Source organism: Tachypleus tridentatus, chromosome 13 (assembly GCF_004210375.1).
Source record: "Tachypleus tridentatus isolate NWPU-2018 chromosome 13, ASM421037v1, whole genome shotgun sequence".
Lineage (NCBI taxonomy): Eukaryota > Metazoa > Arthropoda > Merostomata > Xiphosura > Limulidae > Tachypleus > Tachypleus tridentatus.
The window spans coordinates 19,450,400-19,466,235 of record NC_134837.1 but is presented as its reverse complement, the minus strand read 5'-3'; the positions used below and the strand labels follow the sequence as shown (position 1 = coordinate 19,466,235).

At 36.3% G+C, this 15,836-nt stretch overlaps 1 protein-coding gene across 8 annotated transcripts in view; it reads right to left on the bottom strand.

Annotated features, from left to right (window-relative positions):
* LOC143239764 (septin-2-like) overlaps nucleotides 1-15,836 on the bottom strand; it is an 84,597-nt gene that overhangs the window by 43,333 nt on the left and 25,428 nt on the right. For 7 of the 8 annotated variants that reach the window (XM_076481243.1, XM_076481245.1, XM_076481242.1 and 4 more), the window contains exons 2-3: nucleotides 7,448-7,532; nucleotides 3,712-3,798 (exon numbers count right to left, since the gene is read on the bottom strand). In XM_076481243.1, coding sequence (XP_076337358.1) covers nucleotides 3,712-3,798; nucleotides 7,448-7,532 — 172 coding nt within the window. Of the gene's footprint in view, nucleotides 1-3,711; nucleotides 3,799-7,447; nucleotides 7,533-7,692; nucleotides 7,712-15,836 lie in introns of those variants that run through there. The other variant, XM_076481246.1, reaches the window with a different exon arrangement.

Sequence of the window (15,836 nt, the reverse complement as noted above, 5' to 3'; positions counted from 1 at the left end):
ACCTCTCCCATCAATATCAGCACTTCCACAGAGGGGATGATGTCCATTAAAGTCCCCCAGGATTAAAAATGGAGACAGCAACTGTTCAATGATCATAGGTCCTTCCAGGCAACAGGTAGAGAACAAACAGTGATGGTACGACCCAAGGAAACATGGATGGCTACGGCCTCAAGGGTGTGTTGAGTGGCAAAGACAGGTTGGACACATGTTGATTAACCAAAAGTGCCACCCCTCCATGCACTCATCCATCACATAACCTGTCATTTCTGTCAGGATTAAAAATGGAGACAGCAACTGTTCAATGATAGCATCAAGGTCTGATTGATCATAGGTCTTTCCAGGCAACAGGTAGAGAACAAACAGTGATGGTACAACCCAAGAAAACACGGATGGCTACGGCCTCAAGGGTGTGTTGAGTGGCAAAGACAGGTTGGACACATGTTGATTAACCAAAGGTGCCACCCCTCCATGCACTCATCCATCACACAACCTGTCATTTCTGTAAAAAGTAAACTACCAAAAGGTGACTGTTTTGGCAGGTTTCAGAACTGTTTCCTGTAAGGAAAGACATACAAGATGGTAGCAAACCCCAAAATCCAATTTCTTTGGTTCCGGTTATGAGCATTTCCTTGGGTACATCTTCTGCAATGTATGTTAGGGACAAAGATGGATGTTCATGTTGATTCATTAACTTGTTAACCATGGAGGTCAAAAAGACTTTTCATTTGGTTTGAGAATGATTCTTTTGGAGGCACAGAGAAATCCATCTGCACTCCCACTGTATTGGTGGAACAAAGTGCAGCATTATATGTCCGAGATGAAGTGATGGAGAACAACTTTCAAGCATCAGGGTAATTAATGTTTTGAATTGTTTTCATATGCTGCACCTCTTTTTTCTTCCAACCATTTAGGGCAAGAATGAAAGTAGGATGGGTGAAAGCCATTGCAACTGATGCAATGTAGGTCTGCTTCAAACTCATAGGTATTGTGGTCCTTGCCACTGCAATGAGCACACGTCAAGGAACCACAACAAGATGTCTACGAGTGACTGAACTGCTGACACTGGAAACATCTGAGAGGGTTTGGAAGGTATGGCCATACCTTAGAATTAAGATAACCTGCCTTGATGGTGGCAGGTTGACTAGGCGATATAAATGTTAGAATGAGGACATTGGTCGGCATCATAATTCCATCTTTGCAAGTGGAGATACGCCTCACTGCAGAAACTCCTTGGGTGGAGAAACCAGCAAAAATCTCTGACTCAGGGATGTTCTTCACATCCCTCTCAACAATAACTCCTCGTGATGAATTCAAAGTAGCACGAGGTGTAACTTTAATAGGTATATCCTCAATTGCCTTTGAATGCAAGAGGAGTTCACTGTGTTGAGATGTGAATGTTTACACCAATATGTCACCAGATTGAAGCTTCTTTACTGACTTTGGAGAGCCAGCAAGTCCCTCGAGTCTCTTCTGAATGAAAAAGGGAGACATTTACCCTAAATATTTGTCTGAAATAGAATGTAGTATAAGAAAATGAGATACAACAGGTGGTACAGATTTTGAAGATTGCTGCTCAGAATGTTCAATAGGTGGTCATTTACTTATAGACTGTTTTTTTCATTGTTTAAGTTTTTATTTGGAGGATCCATAAAAAAAAAGAATATTTTAGTGCCCACTGACTCCACCCACCATGAAGCCCTATAAGAGGACATACTATGGTGCTAAACAAGGGCACTGCAGCACCACCAGGGTTTCATGAGCACTATACCCAAACACCAGCTTCAGATACACTGTCACCAACAGTTGTTGAGAGCATCCAACACTGGTACTTGGTTGACCCTAGGCCAAGTGGACCAGCTGATTGACTCTAGGGGGTCACCCCAAAGCTGCCCTTCTACAGGAATTCAAGGCCAAAGTGGTGTGTTAGGGTTGGACTCATCAATCATCAGGATCCTCCCCTCCCCTTCAAGAGTCACCACGCACGGCAAACACGTGGGTGGATGTTTAGATCCCAGAGGAGGTAAACTGAAAGAACAGAACCTTCCCTGGGAGGTTCTGTTACCACATACAGGAATCCACACCAAGGGGCAACATACAAGATAATTAAACAGAGAGCATTAAATCTACAAACAGGAACTGCAAGAGAAGTGAGCAAAGGTGGCTGGAGATCTGCTGCTTACAGCTTTTCTCATGCTAATAATCCCTATTTTGTCTCCACTAGATCTGATAAGTGCTGTAGAGATGGTGTCAAAATAGAACTTTGTAGCACCAAAAATAATGTATACATTATTTCTAGCCTTGTTTACTTTTCTTAGAGTTCTTAGTTGTAGGCTTGAAAATATAATCTTTACATTTTGGTTCAACTTGTTGCTATAATGTTTTGATGATCCTTATTACTCCATTAAATTAAAACTTTTTACTAATCTTTTAGTTACATTACTTTCACAACATGTTTATTTAATTTCCACATACCTTAAGCAGCTACAGAATGAAACAGGTATTCATATGATGTTATTCCATATGAAAAGATACCACTAAAGTCAATAGATGCAGAATAGTGCATACAGATTTTTGTGTGGCCAGATTGTTGAATCTGGCATTGGGAAACAGTGGTCATTATAAATTGGATCGATCATAGAAAACATGCAGGTAAGAGGGGGATGATTTGAACATGATAATCTCATAACAGAACCTTTTGCAATGGAAACTTTTCTGCATGACCACACATGACAACATGAACTGGCATGACATGGTGATCTTTAATACAAGATACCCAAACCCTGCAATATTTGTTTCAAGTTTAATTGGTGCAATGTTAACTTTCAATTATTTGCAATATTCTTGTAATTCAGTCAGTTTACTTACACTCTTCATTCATCAATTTAAACCAGTTTACCTTTCTTGTTTGTTCATAAAATCTGAATCTTTAATAACTTATATTAGTTCCAACTAATATGGATCACTGAAAGCTAACACTATTAAACTAAAACAAACTTGCAAGTGCTTGACTGGTAACTTAGTTATAAGTGTGTATAAGTACAACTTCCTTCAGCTGCCAGTTTGAAACCTCAACAAAAGTTATTACACTACACTACATGGGGAATATGGCCTATATTTCCACAGGTACTAACTATCATGAACACACATGGTTCCACACTCTTTTGAGTTAATGTTTGTGCAATTTGCTTTAGGATTAAACACTGTAACCACAAACTACTACTTAGACTCATGAGCCACCATATTTTGTTCATGAAATCTACATTACAGGCCACACCAAATCTTTTATTCACCATAAAAGACAATGCATAAATCTCAATGAAGGTACAAACTTACCATAAAGAGCAATAATTATCTTTGTCTTAATTTTATCTGATAACAAACACACACCCTAACGTCAACCACTCTCAAGTCAAGAGGTGTCTAGTAAGACACCTCATTCAAACATTGTCAGTATGTATAATGTTTGGGGGGTTGGGGATGACTATAAGAGAGAGAAGTGAACAACCCATAATTACACACACACACTAAAAAAACATAGATGTTACAGCATTTTATAAAGACAAATAAAATATTATTTAAAATAAAATAAGATATGAATCTACACACATAAACTATGTTTTTTGCACAAACCTCCAGGATCACTACTATAAAATATTTTTAGTACATAAAAGTTAGTATTAATTGCCTACTGTTATTTCAAAATAAACTAACCTTCAACATTTAATATTTTTCTTTCTTTGTAAAGATCTGTCAGAAACAAGCTATTGATAAGTGTTGATTTTCCAAGTCCAGACTCTCCTGAAAATGAAAAGAGTGGTTACATAGGTATCTAAACTATTAATATTATACAAGTTATAGACAATTTACCAAAGGTATAACCCTAAGCTATATTTTTTATTGTTATAAAACATGTATGCCATCTACATTGTAGTAATCTATAAAGTTAATAGGGTATTCTTAATTTATAAACTGATGTAAAAAATAAACTGGCTTTATAGAAATATTTTTCATACTTTAGCAGTTCTGATTGTAAAGACAATAAGTTTCAATTTATCATTTTACCTTCAAGTCAAAGTAACTTCCACAGAAATTAAAATGTGCCAGAATATTGGGGAAAATCATATTATCCCACAAAATGTGCCTATTTTCAAGTTTTACATAATGAATTTTCAGTAGAATATGGAAGGTAAGTCATCTATTTAAATATTCGTTTCATAATTTTCATTTAATTTATTGTTGTTGTATGAAAAACATCTAATATTTCCTATGTTCTGTAGAAAGTGGAGTGAAAAATTTCACTATAATATTTCAAATTATTTCACACAGATTCATTTATAACTGCATGTATGTATAGTTTTAACAGAACTTTGATCATGAGAAAGAGTGCTGTATAGTAGAATAAACTATGCAATGGAGGACCTTCCTGGAGAGTTTTGCAATCGAGTCAGAGTGTGTGTGTCTGTCTCCCTGTGTGTTTCCACATGTAAATTTTAAAAACTAATAAATCAGTGTACAAGAAAATTTTACACAAGATGGGAAGGTGGTATGGAACAGTTTATCCCAAATTTGGTCTGGATTCAAATCCAAATCTAGATTACTTTGAGGAATTTTTTTATAATGGAGACATAAGGCATTTTAATGGTTTTGGATTAATAACTCTATAAAGTGTTATTAGATTTGTTACAGTTGAAAATCTCATAACACTACAAAACATTATCCAGATCATTGATCATTCTGAATTGAGAAGGATTTTCTGAGTTTTTGAGGGTGAAATTTGAGGTTACCTTATACTAATGCATGCAGTCTTGAAAAAGAACAGCAGAGTGAGAGCGTGCAATCCCTCTGATTGCTCTTGCCTGGTTATGAAATGATGAACATTGATGTGAGTAGCACTTGCTCATAGTTTTGCATACAGTGCTGTGCTCTCTCAGTTTGGAAAAAAATTATTTTAGATTCAGGTTTAAATTCATAGTCCAGAGCTATATCTCCAGTATATAACTAATATCCATCAACTGTAGTCATCACTTTGATTACTATTTGAAATTTAAAAAAAGATTTGTTTTTTAGTCTCTCCCATCCTACTTCAAAGTTAGTCACACTCAGAGAATTCAGAGTAAACTCCATAACATATTTTCTTTCGAATCTCAAGTCATTTGCACTTACTACTGAATCTGATGGGGAAAAGAGTAAATTTGGTAGAATTAGAAAGTAAAGTAGTAAGAATGACTTAAGATGTCATGATCACAGAATTAGTTTCTGCACAGTTTTCTGCTTTCTTCACCAATAAATTTTACTGTCCTCTTTTTAATACTTGTGTGCCTTAAGTTTTAAATTTTTCATAAACGATAAAATGCATTTTCCATGAACTGAATGATTTGTAATTATGAAGAGTTCATCACTGAGGATATGTGGTTATCTAACAGAGTGATAGGTCTTAGAGAAATTTTGTCACTTGTGGCTGATGTATTTAGTTTATTTTTATGCAGTTCAGGCATGAAAATAATGTTCCAGACAATTATTTCAGTTCTTTAGTTCAGTTCAAGCACGTTCTTTCCATTTTTTATATTACGTGTCACTTCCCCTGTCTGCAAAGATATAGGGATGTTCTCTTACTGGCTAAAGAGATGACATCAGTATGTCACAGTGAATGCTATGAGAAAGAGAGTGATTGGTCACATAGTAATGGCATCTCAAGACAAAAACAAGATTTCATGGAAGCATGAAACCAAGTTTTTGGAGAGTTCTACTTGGATTTCATCAAAACTGGTTTGAGAATAAAGGCTGAATGCAATGACAATAACCAATCCAACAGAGGAAATAAGTTCATTTGTCTATGCAAGTATGCATATTGTCCTTAAAATGTATGCAATCTGTTTATTTGTATTGTAAATTAAAAATTCAATCAAGTTTTCAGACTGAGATAACTTGAAAGTCTCTGAAGAAGTTAGTGCTAACAATGATGAGGGTACAGGTGTGGATCTCATACACTTGGATTTTCAGAAAGAAGTTGACAAGGTGCCACATAAAAGGCTTGTTAAAAAGGTTTTCTTTGTAAATATGGTGGATAGTCTGGTTCATTACACAAAACTAGCAAGATTAAAACAAGCAGAGTGTTGTTATGAATGAAGTTCAGTCAAACAGGATTAAAATTACAAGTGAGGCACATCAAAACTTAATATTAGCAACTTTGCTTTTTTAAATTTATATCAATGATATTGGTGAAGGAATAGTCAGTAGATTAAATCTGCTAACAACATTAACACTTTTGGTGTTGCTGGCTGTCAAAGAAAATGCTACTACTTTACAAAATATTTTGGATTATTTGGCAAGTTTGACAAATAAATAACAGATCAATTTTGTTTATAACAAATGCAAGGTAATGTATTTGGCATATGATAATTTGAATTACAAATATAATTTTGATGGGAATAACCTTAACAATGTTATGAAAGTAAAAGGTCTTGGTATTCTGGTTAATTAGTCTCTTGAGCCATCCAAGCAATGTGCTGTCGCTAGTCACATGGCAAGTTGGATATACAGAAACATTGATTACAAGCCTAAAGAGTTTATAACATCATTCTACAGGGTATTACGTTCAGTTTTGGTCTTTAACTCAGAAATGACATTGAACTGTTGGAAATGGTTCAGAGCAGAGGTAAAAGGATGATACCTGGGATATAAAAGGTTAGCATATTAGGATAGTTTGAGATCTCAGTACTTATTTTCTCTTGAAAAGGAAAGTTAGAGGGATTTGAATGAGGTATCAAAATTAGTGGAAGTGTTGATGCATGATCTTTCATCACATTTAGTGGTGAGAATGGTAAGACTAGGGGACAAATTTTGACAGAGAAGAAGTCATTTTTGGCTTTGGCCATTTTATTTATGTAACAGGGCAGTTGTTCTCTGTAACAGGTTGCCTTTAGATATAGCGGATGCAGTGAATTTGAGGAAGTTAACTGGAAGCTTAAAACGTATTTCCAGAATTCACCTAGCAACTACCCAAAACAAAAGTACAATTTTCGTTATATCTTCACTTGGCAACCTTTCTGTGGGGACACATGGTTGAAACGTAAATTGCGGCATCTGTAATATTCTTGAATCCCGTAACATTATATTTACACCAGTAACGCTGCTATAGAATTTGAAAATAGAGGGCCTCTGAACCTTCCTGACGTCACATTCCATATTTCTAATTTCTATATAGATACTGTTAGCGGATATTACGCACATCTTGAAACTATTAACGCCATATTATTTACTCGGTATGCGACTTTGTGATCTACAACTCTTGACCTTAAATTTAAATAGCCGCAGGTTTCCCAATTGGTTGAATAACTTTACCTATTTAATTCAGTTCACCTGACGCTGAAAGAAAAAACACATATTTTCAGAAGAACTGATTACAACTGTAAAAACATCATTTTTATTTAGATAAATAAGTACTTACCAACTACCATCATGGTAAAGTCGAAGCCTTTTTTCACTGACTTTCGATGGATTTGTTCTGGCAACGTGGCAAACCCAATTTCTCCCTACAAGTACGAAACAGAAACAAAACTTAATACTTAATTAAGGTTTGTGAATTTTTAAAACATTCTCATTATATCTTTGTGGCTATCTATCACACATATGTACATATGGACAAATACACACACACACAAAATAAACATATGATATTTTTTGTCATCATACTTAACTTTCCTTCTTGCCACAGTTCAAAAACTACGCTTATCAAAGTAGATTTGTCAGCAATATAAACTGTTTAAAACAATTTATAAAATGAAACGTTAAGCTACCCAAGAATGTCAACTCCGATCAACCGGATATTCCTATAACGATCTTTTCACGCTTTTTGCTAATTTTAAGTGTCAACTGACATCCCACAAAATCAAATGGATAAGTGGGGCGGTACAAAACGTATCACAAATAATTGATGACATGGCCAACCCCTACACTGGGGTGTAGTAAAAACGTCAGTTATTAAACGTGAAATTTCATTCCATTTTATGAATCGAATATATAAAACACTAAAGATAATCTTACGAGTTTCTTACTTTAGTCACTTCAGTTGTATATTGTTGTGTGTGTGAGAGAGACAGTGTGTTTGTCTTATCATCAAACGATTTCAATACAAACGTTTTATGGGCTTATATCATCTTTTCTCGATGTTTATTATAGCAATGGCTATAGGAGTCATAAATTATTTTTCCTTTTCTTTTTTGTAACATCTTATGTTGAAGAATGAATAAGGCTGAGGTAATATAGGGAGGAAAGCAGTTTCATATCAGATGAAAAGAAAAATTATTTAAAGAATTTGCAAACAAAAAATGTTGTTACTTATCTTTGACGATTCTTTCGACACATTTCTTGTTTCGGTATTGTTATAATTTAAGCGATGCATCCTTCTATGACTCACGACAAAAAATTTAAAGTAATTTTTAATGCAAGATATAAAAGTTACAGAAAACCTTAAGATCGGGATAAAAAGAAATCAATTTACGTCAATAAAAGCCACCAAAAAACGTATAACTCTCAAACTGCTATGATAGCATTCTGACTATATTATCTACATGTATATGTGTAAGTGAGAAGGAGAAGCCTTTAACAACAAATTAATCCACAAAATACAAGAGAACAGTGACAACAATCAAAACCAGCTTGCAACAAAGAAATGGCGCGAAAACCACTGTCTTCAACCAAATGACAGCAAAAAACGTTATTATGAAGACGGCCGATACACGGAAAAGTTAAAAGAAAAAAATCCAAAGTGTGAGTTTCACAGCTTTATTTTAACAACAGAGACATAAAAAAAATTATTTGTCTTGTCAGTTCTGTACAAAAGTAACGAACCAGCTTGGGTGGAAGTTTGACGGAAAAAGGCCCATAACTTTTTTACATCTCTGGATACAACCGTGGTAACTAACATATTGGTTTGGTTTCAATTTCGGATAAAGCTACACGAGGGCTATCTGCGCTAGCTGTCCTTAATTTAGCAGCGTACGACTAGAGGGAAGGCAGCTAGTCATAACTACCCACCGCCAACTCTTTTACAAACGAACATGTTGGAAAACGTTAAGTTAACAAAGTTAAGGTATACCGAGTTATTTGTAATCTAGCCGTAACAGGTAGTATCTAAAGTGAGTTTCGCAGTTTAACAGATATAAGGAGAATAATTCATCTTGTCAGTTTGTGCTGGGGGTTGTGACGTTCTCCTGTAATCCATCTACTTGGAGGCCAGAGTTGGTGGACGGTTGAGGTTTGGAGTTCTGCTGTATAATGATTTATGTTCATCGGGCGTCCGCACTAAGCTCGGCGTCGACACGGTGATCTTCGGGAAGCCGAGGGTCACCTGGTTGACTAATGAGGAGCGAACCGGCGCAGGGGAAAACGCATCATCAAGGGGTTGGTCTGCGACTTCCTTCTTTTCTACTGGCGGGCGCCGGACTTGTCCACTTCATTTTTGCCGCCTTTGTCTCGCTCTGCGTCCTCACTCGACATTTTCATACTGACCCACCTCACTTTATTGCTTCAAACAAGCCAAATTAAAATACAGGAAATCTTCCACACGCAAATAAATTATCTTCCACGAGCAGGGACGAAGAGGAACTACAACGTTCCTGAACACCCCTGATGGGGAGAGAATTCTCAGACTTCTCTCTCTCTCTAAACTAAACTCCTTCCAAGGTTTCGTTTCGTTTCTCGGTTGGGATCTAAAGTATTCAATACTTAATCAACTTGTGTGGACTTTCGACAAGAAAGTAGAATTATTCAGATTTTAGATACAACTGTGATATTCATTAGTGCAAAAAATCTTTTTTGTACGTACTTTTAACTTGTTTTGAAAACATTTTATTGCAAGCAGATTGCAGTAGATAGCCCGAGGTGGCTTTGCTATAAAAAAACAACAACACACGCAAGTGGATTGTGTGTGGTTCGTTTATAGTTTGAATTTATCGCCAACAAGCCACAGATACCTACTGTAAAATAATTCTAGCCTACTAACACAAAGACCCTGACACTGATCATGCTTCTCAATGTAAACTATGAACGTATTATAAAATTGACAGTAAATCCCAATCGGTTCAATCAGCCAAAGTTCTTGTACTTTACAGATCAAACAGTACAGGGAAAGAAGTTGACATATCTTTTGATCCTGGTGATGATCAGAGAACAGACTTAGCTATCTCGACTTTAGATGAAGAATAAATCCTTACATTACCGGCTTCTTCGCTTTGTTTATTACAAGTTTGATGTTTGAATAGAATCTCAGCTTTCATTATTATACCGTCCTTTAATTAACTTCAGAATACGTTTTGTTTTTTTTAACTACTTTACAATAGAGTAACATTTTACGATTAGAAATTCTGGCTTTATTTCTTTTGCCAATGAGTAAGCCAGTAATGTAAGGATTTTATTCTTCCTGTAAAGGTATGACATCTCAGTCTGCTATGTGATCATTAGCCGATCAAGTGATATGTCCACTTCCGTCCTTATCTTGCGGCCCGGCATGGCCAGGTTAAGACGTTCGACTTAAGGGTCGCAGATTCGAATCCCCGTGGGACCACACATGCTCGTTTTTTCAGCCGTGGGGGCATTAAAATATGACGGTCAATCCCACTGTTCGTTGGTAAAAGAGTAGCCCAAGAGTTGGCGGTGGGTGGTGATGACTCGCTGCCTTATATTGCCAAATTAGGGACGGCTAGCACAGATAGTCCTCGTGTAGCTTTGCGCGAAATTAAAAAACAAACAAACTATATTGTTTGATTCCTTTTTTCAAGTTCAGTAGCCAGCCTACATAGTATTTTTTCTATTTAGCGATAATTTTTCCCTCATACGTTTTTTTTTTTTTTTTATAAAATGACGTACGTAGGTTATAGTGTATTCTAAAGCTTTATAAATTTTGCACAAAATAATAATAAATTAGATAGTCAAGTATTGTGAACACTGTTTTGTTTTACCAAATGATATTAAAAGTATTATTACTGAAAGAACGAGACAGGTGCTAGGCCTCTTGTAGAAGACGATGACATAAAACTAAGAAATCTCGGTTTGGTTATTTCGTACTTTTCAACTTTGGCATACTCTGGAAACAGTATAGTTACCGGAGATAGAGTGACTAAGTCAGGTAGTTCCTAACATCTACCTTCTGATGACCTACAGAGATAGAGTGACTAAGCCAGGTAGTTCCTCACATCTACCTTCTGATGACCTACAGAGATAGAGTGACTAAGCCAGGTAGTTTCTAACATCTACCTTCTGATGACTTAGAGAGATAGTGACTAAGTCAGGTAGTTCCTCACATCTACCTTCTGATGAGTTACAAAGATAGAGTGATTAAGTCAGGTAGTTCCTAACATCTACCTTCTGATGACCTACAGAGATAGTGAAGAAGTCAGGTAGTTCCTCACATCTACCTTCTGATGACCTACAGAGATAAAGTGACTAAGTCAGGTAGTTCCTCACATCTACCTTCTGATGACCTGATGAGCCAGGTAGTTCCTAACATCTACCTTCTGATGACTTAGAGAGATAGTGACTAAGTCAGGTAGTTCCTCACATCTACCTTCTGATGAGTTACAAAGATAGAGTGATTAAGTAAGGTAGTTCCTAACATCTACCTTCTGATGACTTACAGAGATAGTGACTAAGTCAGGTAGTTCCTAACATCTACCTTCTGATGACCTACAGAGATAAGAGTGACTAAGTCAGGTAGTTCCTCACATCTACCTTCTGATGACCTACAGAGATAGTGACTAAGTCAGTTAGTTCCTCACATCTATCTTCTAATGACTTACAGAGATAGAGTGACTAAGCCAGGTAGTTCCTCATATCTACCTTCTGATGTTGTATAGAGAAGAACATCCAGATGATTTTTCTAATGTGTCAATATAGGAGACCATTCCTACACAAAAAGTGTTAATCCACTCACTAATTCTGGTTAAAGCCTCCCGCTAGCATAGCGGTAAGTTAACGGATTTACAACACTAAAATCATTAGTTCGATTCCCCTCGGTAGACTCACTAGATAAATCGATGTGGCTTTGCTACAAGAAAACACAAACAAACAATTCTGGTTAAGGCCCATACAAAGTGTTATGTGGACTTCTGTGTGACCAGACTGTTGAAACACAGGCGCTCAGAAACAGTCGGATGGGGCTTTACTTTTACATGACAGCCTTAGGAGTGAGTCTCTAGGGATGGAAAATACGCTGGAGGGCTATCGTCAAAATTACAGCACGACATGTTTTGGCAACAGGAACCATAACGACACAATGAGGCTACAAAAGTGGTTAAATATAATGTTTTCAACCTCTGTCATACCTTCTCAAAACAAAATCGAAGCGTCAGATAGAATCACAGTGGTCATCATCACCCAAGGCCAACTCTTGGGCTACTCATTTACCAACGAATAGTGAGATTGACCATAACATTATAACGCCCCAAAGTTGAAAGGGCGAGCATATTGGATGTGACAGGGATTCGAAACCGCGACCCTCAAATTACGAGTCGAGTGTCTTAGCCATTTGGCCACGAAAACAAAGCTAAAAAAAAGTTGAGGTTGCAAATATTACGTTCTCTCGCTAAACAGCAGGTAACATTTGGATTTCAAAACCTGACAATCCTATTATATGTTTAAATATAGAAATTTTGAACTCGAATTAGCAAATTAAAAATGTTCATTTTTTCCAAACATTTTAATATAAATAATTTAACATATGGACGCTTTCTTCCGAAAATAAGAGAAATAAATGCTTAGGGTAAACTAATTCACTGTACATTCGTACCAGCAAGAAAGTTTGATTATTTGTCGAACTTCCCAACCACCATTTAAAAACAGGTCCTCTGATAGGTCAAAAGTAAGTTTACGGAATTAGAAAGCAAAAATAAAGGCTTCTAGTGTTCTATTTTCCGCGTTTGACAAAACGAAGAGAGCTATAGCCCATTGTGGAGGTTTACACTAACAAAACAAAACAGTATGAACTTAATGGATCCTACAATTCACCCATATGGCACCACACAAGACTACGTCCAGTCATAAATACAGTCAAACATTTTAACATTAATTGCCAAATTTTCCCTAAAAGGCATTTGCTGAATTACTTTTGACATGAATTCCTTAGGATTTACCGAATAGTACATAAATGCCTCACCCCAAAGGACTATATTTATTCACAAAGTTGCCAAAATAAATATATATCCGAAAAATGTATTTTTACTAAGTCCTAGAAAACTGTTTGATTTCCTTTTTGGGTAATCAAAGTGCGGAATAATACTTTATTCAGGCTGTGTTAATGCGCTACAAACACTATCCGCTGCATTTGCACTGTAGCAATTTAGAATTCGTTGCTAAATTTCAAGCGTACAGGCTGTTAATCGAATTATATTAAAAATAAAACAAAGGCGTAACATTCTGTATTATTAGATATATACTGCAGTGGATTTACGTTCTATATTCTCCATACTGCCAATCCGATCGCTTATCGACACAAAAGAAATATTTTAATGATTTTGATAATAAGAAAGGCTGATAACAGAAATTCACATCATCAATATTCCTTTTAATAGTTATAGAAATGTAGGAATCATTTTACGAGTACAATCAAACTTCAGTTTCGAATAAGACTTGTCCACGAAAGATAATCCCCTACGTCAACGAGCTTCACTGTTACACTACTACTTGATTGGCTAAGCGCTGGTAAGCCGTGAAAATATGAAATCTTTAAAGCCGAACTGTTGGCATTTGGGCCATCAGAAGAAATACCAGATGAGAACAAAGTTTTCTATTTCTCCAAAAAGCTCGTTCTTTAGTATTTTATACTCTGAACCATTCTCGTAATTACTCTCAGCCAACTTCAAATAACAAGATTAGCAAACCGCAACTAACACCAAGTATCAACCAATCAAGTTGCTCAGAAAACCACAAGCAGGGTGAGCCGTCACAAGAAGATTTGCAAGCATATTTGTTTGTTTTCGAATTTCGCGCAAAAATACACGAGAGCTATCTGCGCTAGCCGTCCGATTTAGTGGTGTAAGACTAGAGGGAAGGCAGCTAGTCATCATCATCCACCGCCACCTCTTGGGCTACTCTTTTACCAACGAATAGTGGGATTGACCGCACATATAACGCTCCTACTACTGAAAGGGTGAGCATGTATGGTGTGACAGGAGTTGCAATTATAAACCAAGCTATTCTCCCGTGAATAGCGATAAGGCACCTACTGAAATCAAATTCTTCATAAAATATGTAAGAGTAAGCCCAGCCTTCATATCACTAGCACTACTTGTAAAAAAGGACTACATGAGACACACCACACCGAAAAAACTACACCCTAAATATTCATACACTGAATAATAAAATGGAAACACGGAAGATACAAAAGGCGGCATGCGACAAGAAGTACACGATTTAGAAAACACAATCCAAACACGATGAGAAACACGAAGAAACCCAAACAAAACCCCCGAAACGAACAAAATTACGTGAAGAAGAGAAACTACTACACGAAGTAAACATAAAAACGATTAACTAAACGCGTACAAAAAGAACAAAATATAAAAAGCGGCTGAAACAACCAGATACAAGCCAGTAGTTTATCTACTAATCCTAAAAGGAATAATCCGATGTGGTTTCTTCATTGGAAGGACTACTGACTTTAACACCCTCATTACGACTGGCCAGCTGATGCTTTCACACCCGGAAGCATCACAATTCACATATGTCACGTATTATAATTTATCTCAGAATTATCTGGTTTGTTTTGAATTTCGCGCAAAGCTACACGATGGCTATCTGCGTTAGTCGTCCCTAATTTAGTAGTGTAAGAATAAAGGGAAGGCAACTAGTCATCGTCACTCACCGCCGACTCTTGAACTACACTTTAACCAACGAATAGTGGGATTGACTGTAACCTTATAACGCCTCCATGGCTGAAAGGACGAGCATGTTTGGTGCGACCGGTTTCTGGTCAAATGTCTGTAGATTTTTCGATTATTAAGCGTTTGTCACAATTACAGCTTCGGAAGATTACAGTATACTGTGTGTAGCGATCAAACAATAATAGCTGGCTTTTATATTAATCTGGAGAGACTTTCGAAAATTCACCTGGCCCAACAATATTCGAAGATACGCTAGTGTTTTTGTAAAACATGTATTGTTGAATGTTACACTTCTACAAATTTAAACAGACGGAACTTGCGCAATACTCATTTAACAATATACGTTACATATATTAAACTGAAACAAACGAAGATATTAAAATAAGTAAACAACAGTGAATCTGTTACACATACCATGAAACAAACCTAATCAAAAATTAATTATTAAGGATATTCACTCCACCATAACACAAAAACGGAAACCAAATAATGAGGGTTGTTGTTAATGATTTATCACACTTTTCACCATGTCTTTATTGTTAAGCCCTAAATATATTTAATAAAAATTTAAAGCATTACATGAGATGACGTATTTTTATTTTGCTGCTTTCTAAATACGAAAATCATGACCACGGGCGCCCACAAAAATATTTGGAGGGGGGAAAACACGTACGTAGGGGCCCAGTATTTACACTGCCATGTGTGCTTAAGCGCAAACAAAAATTTACAGTTTTAATAAAAATTACTAAAGGTAGATAGTTTAACTACGATGTTAAATTTATATCGTACAATTTTTTTGTGAAATGTGAGGGGGCAAGTACTCTCTCTTGCCCTTTACTGTAGGCGCCCAACAACAATTACACTTCACTCACTTAGTTTAGTATACACTACTACAGTTGTTTCTGAAGCTGATGATATATTTATTATAAACATCGATTAGACCATTACTAAGTCGTATCT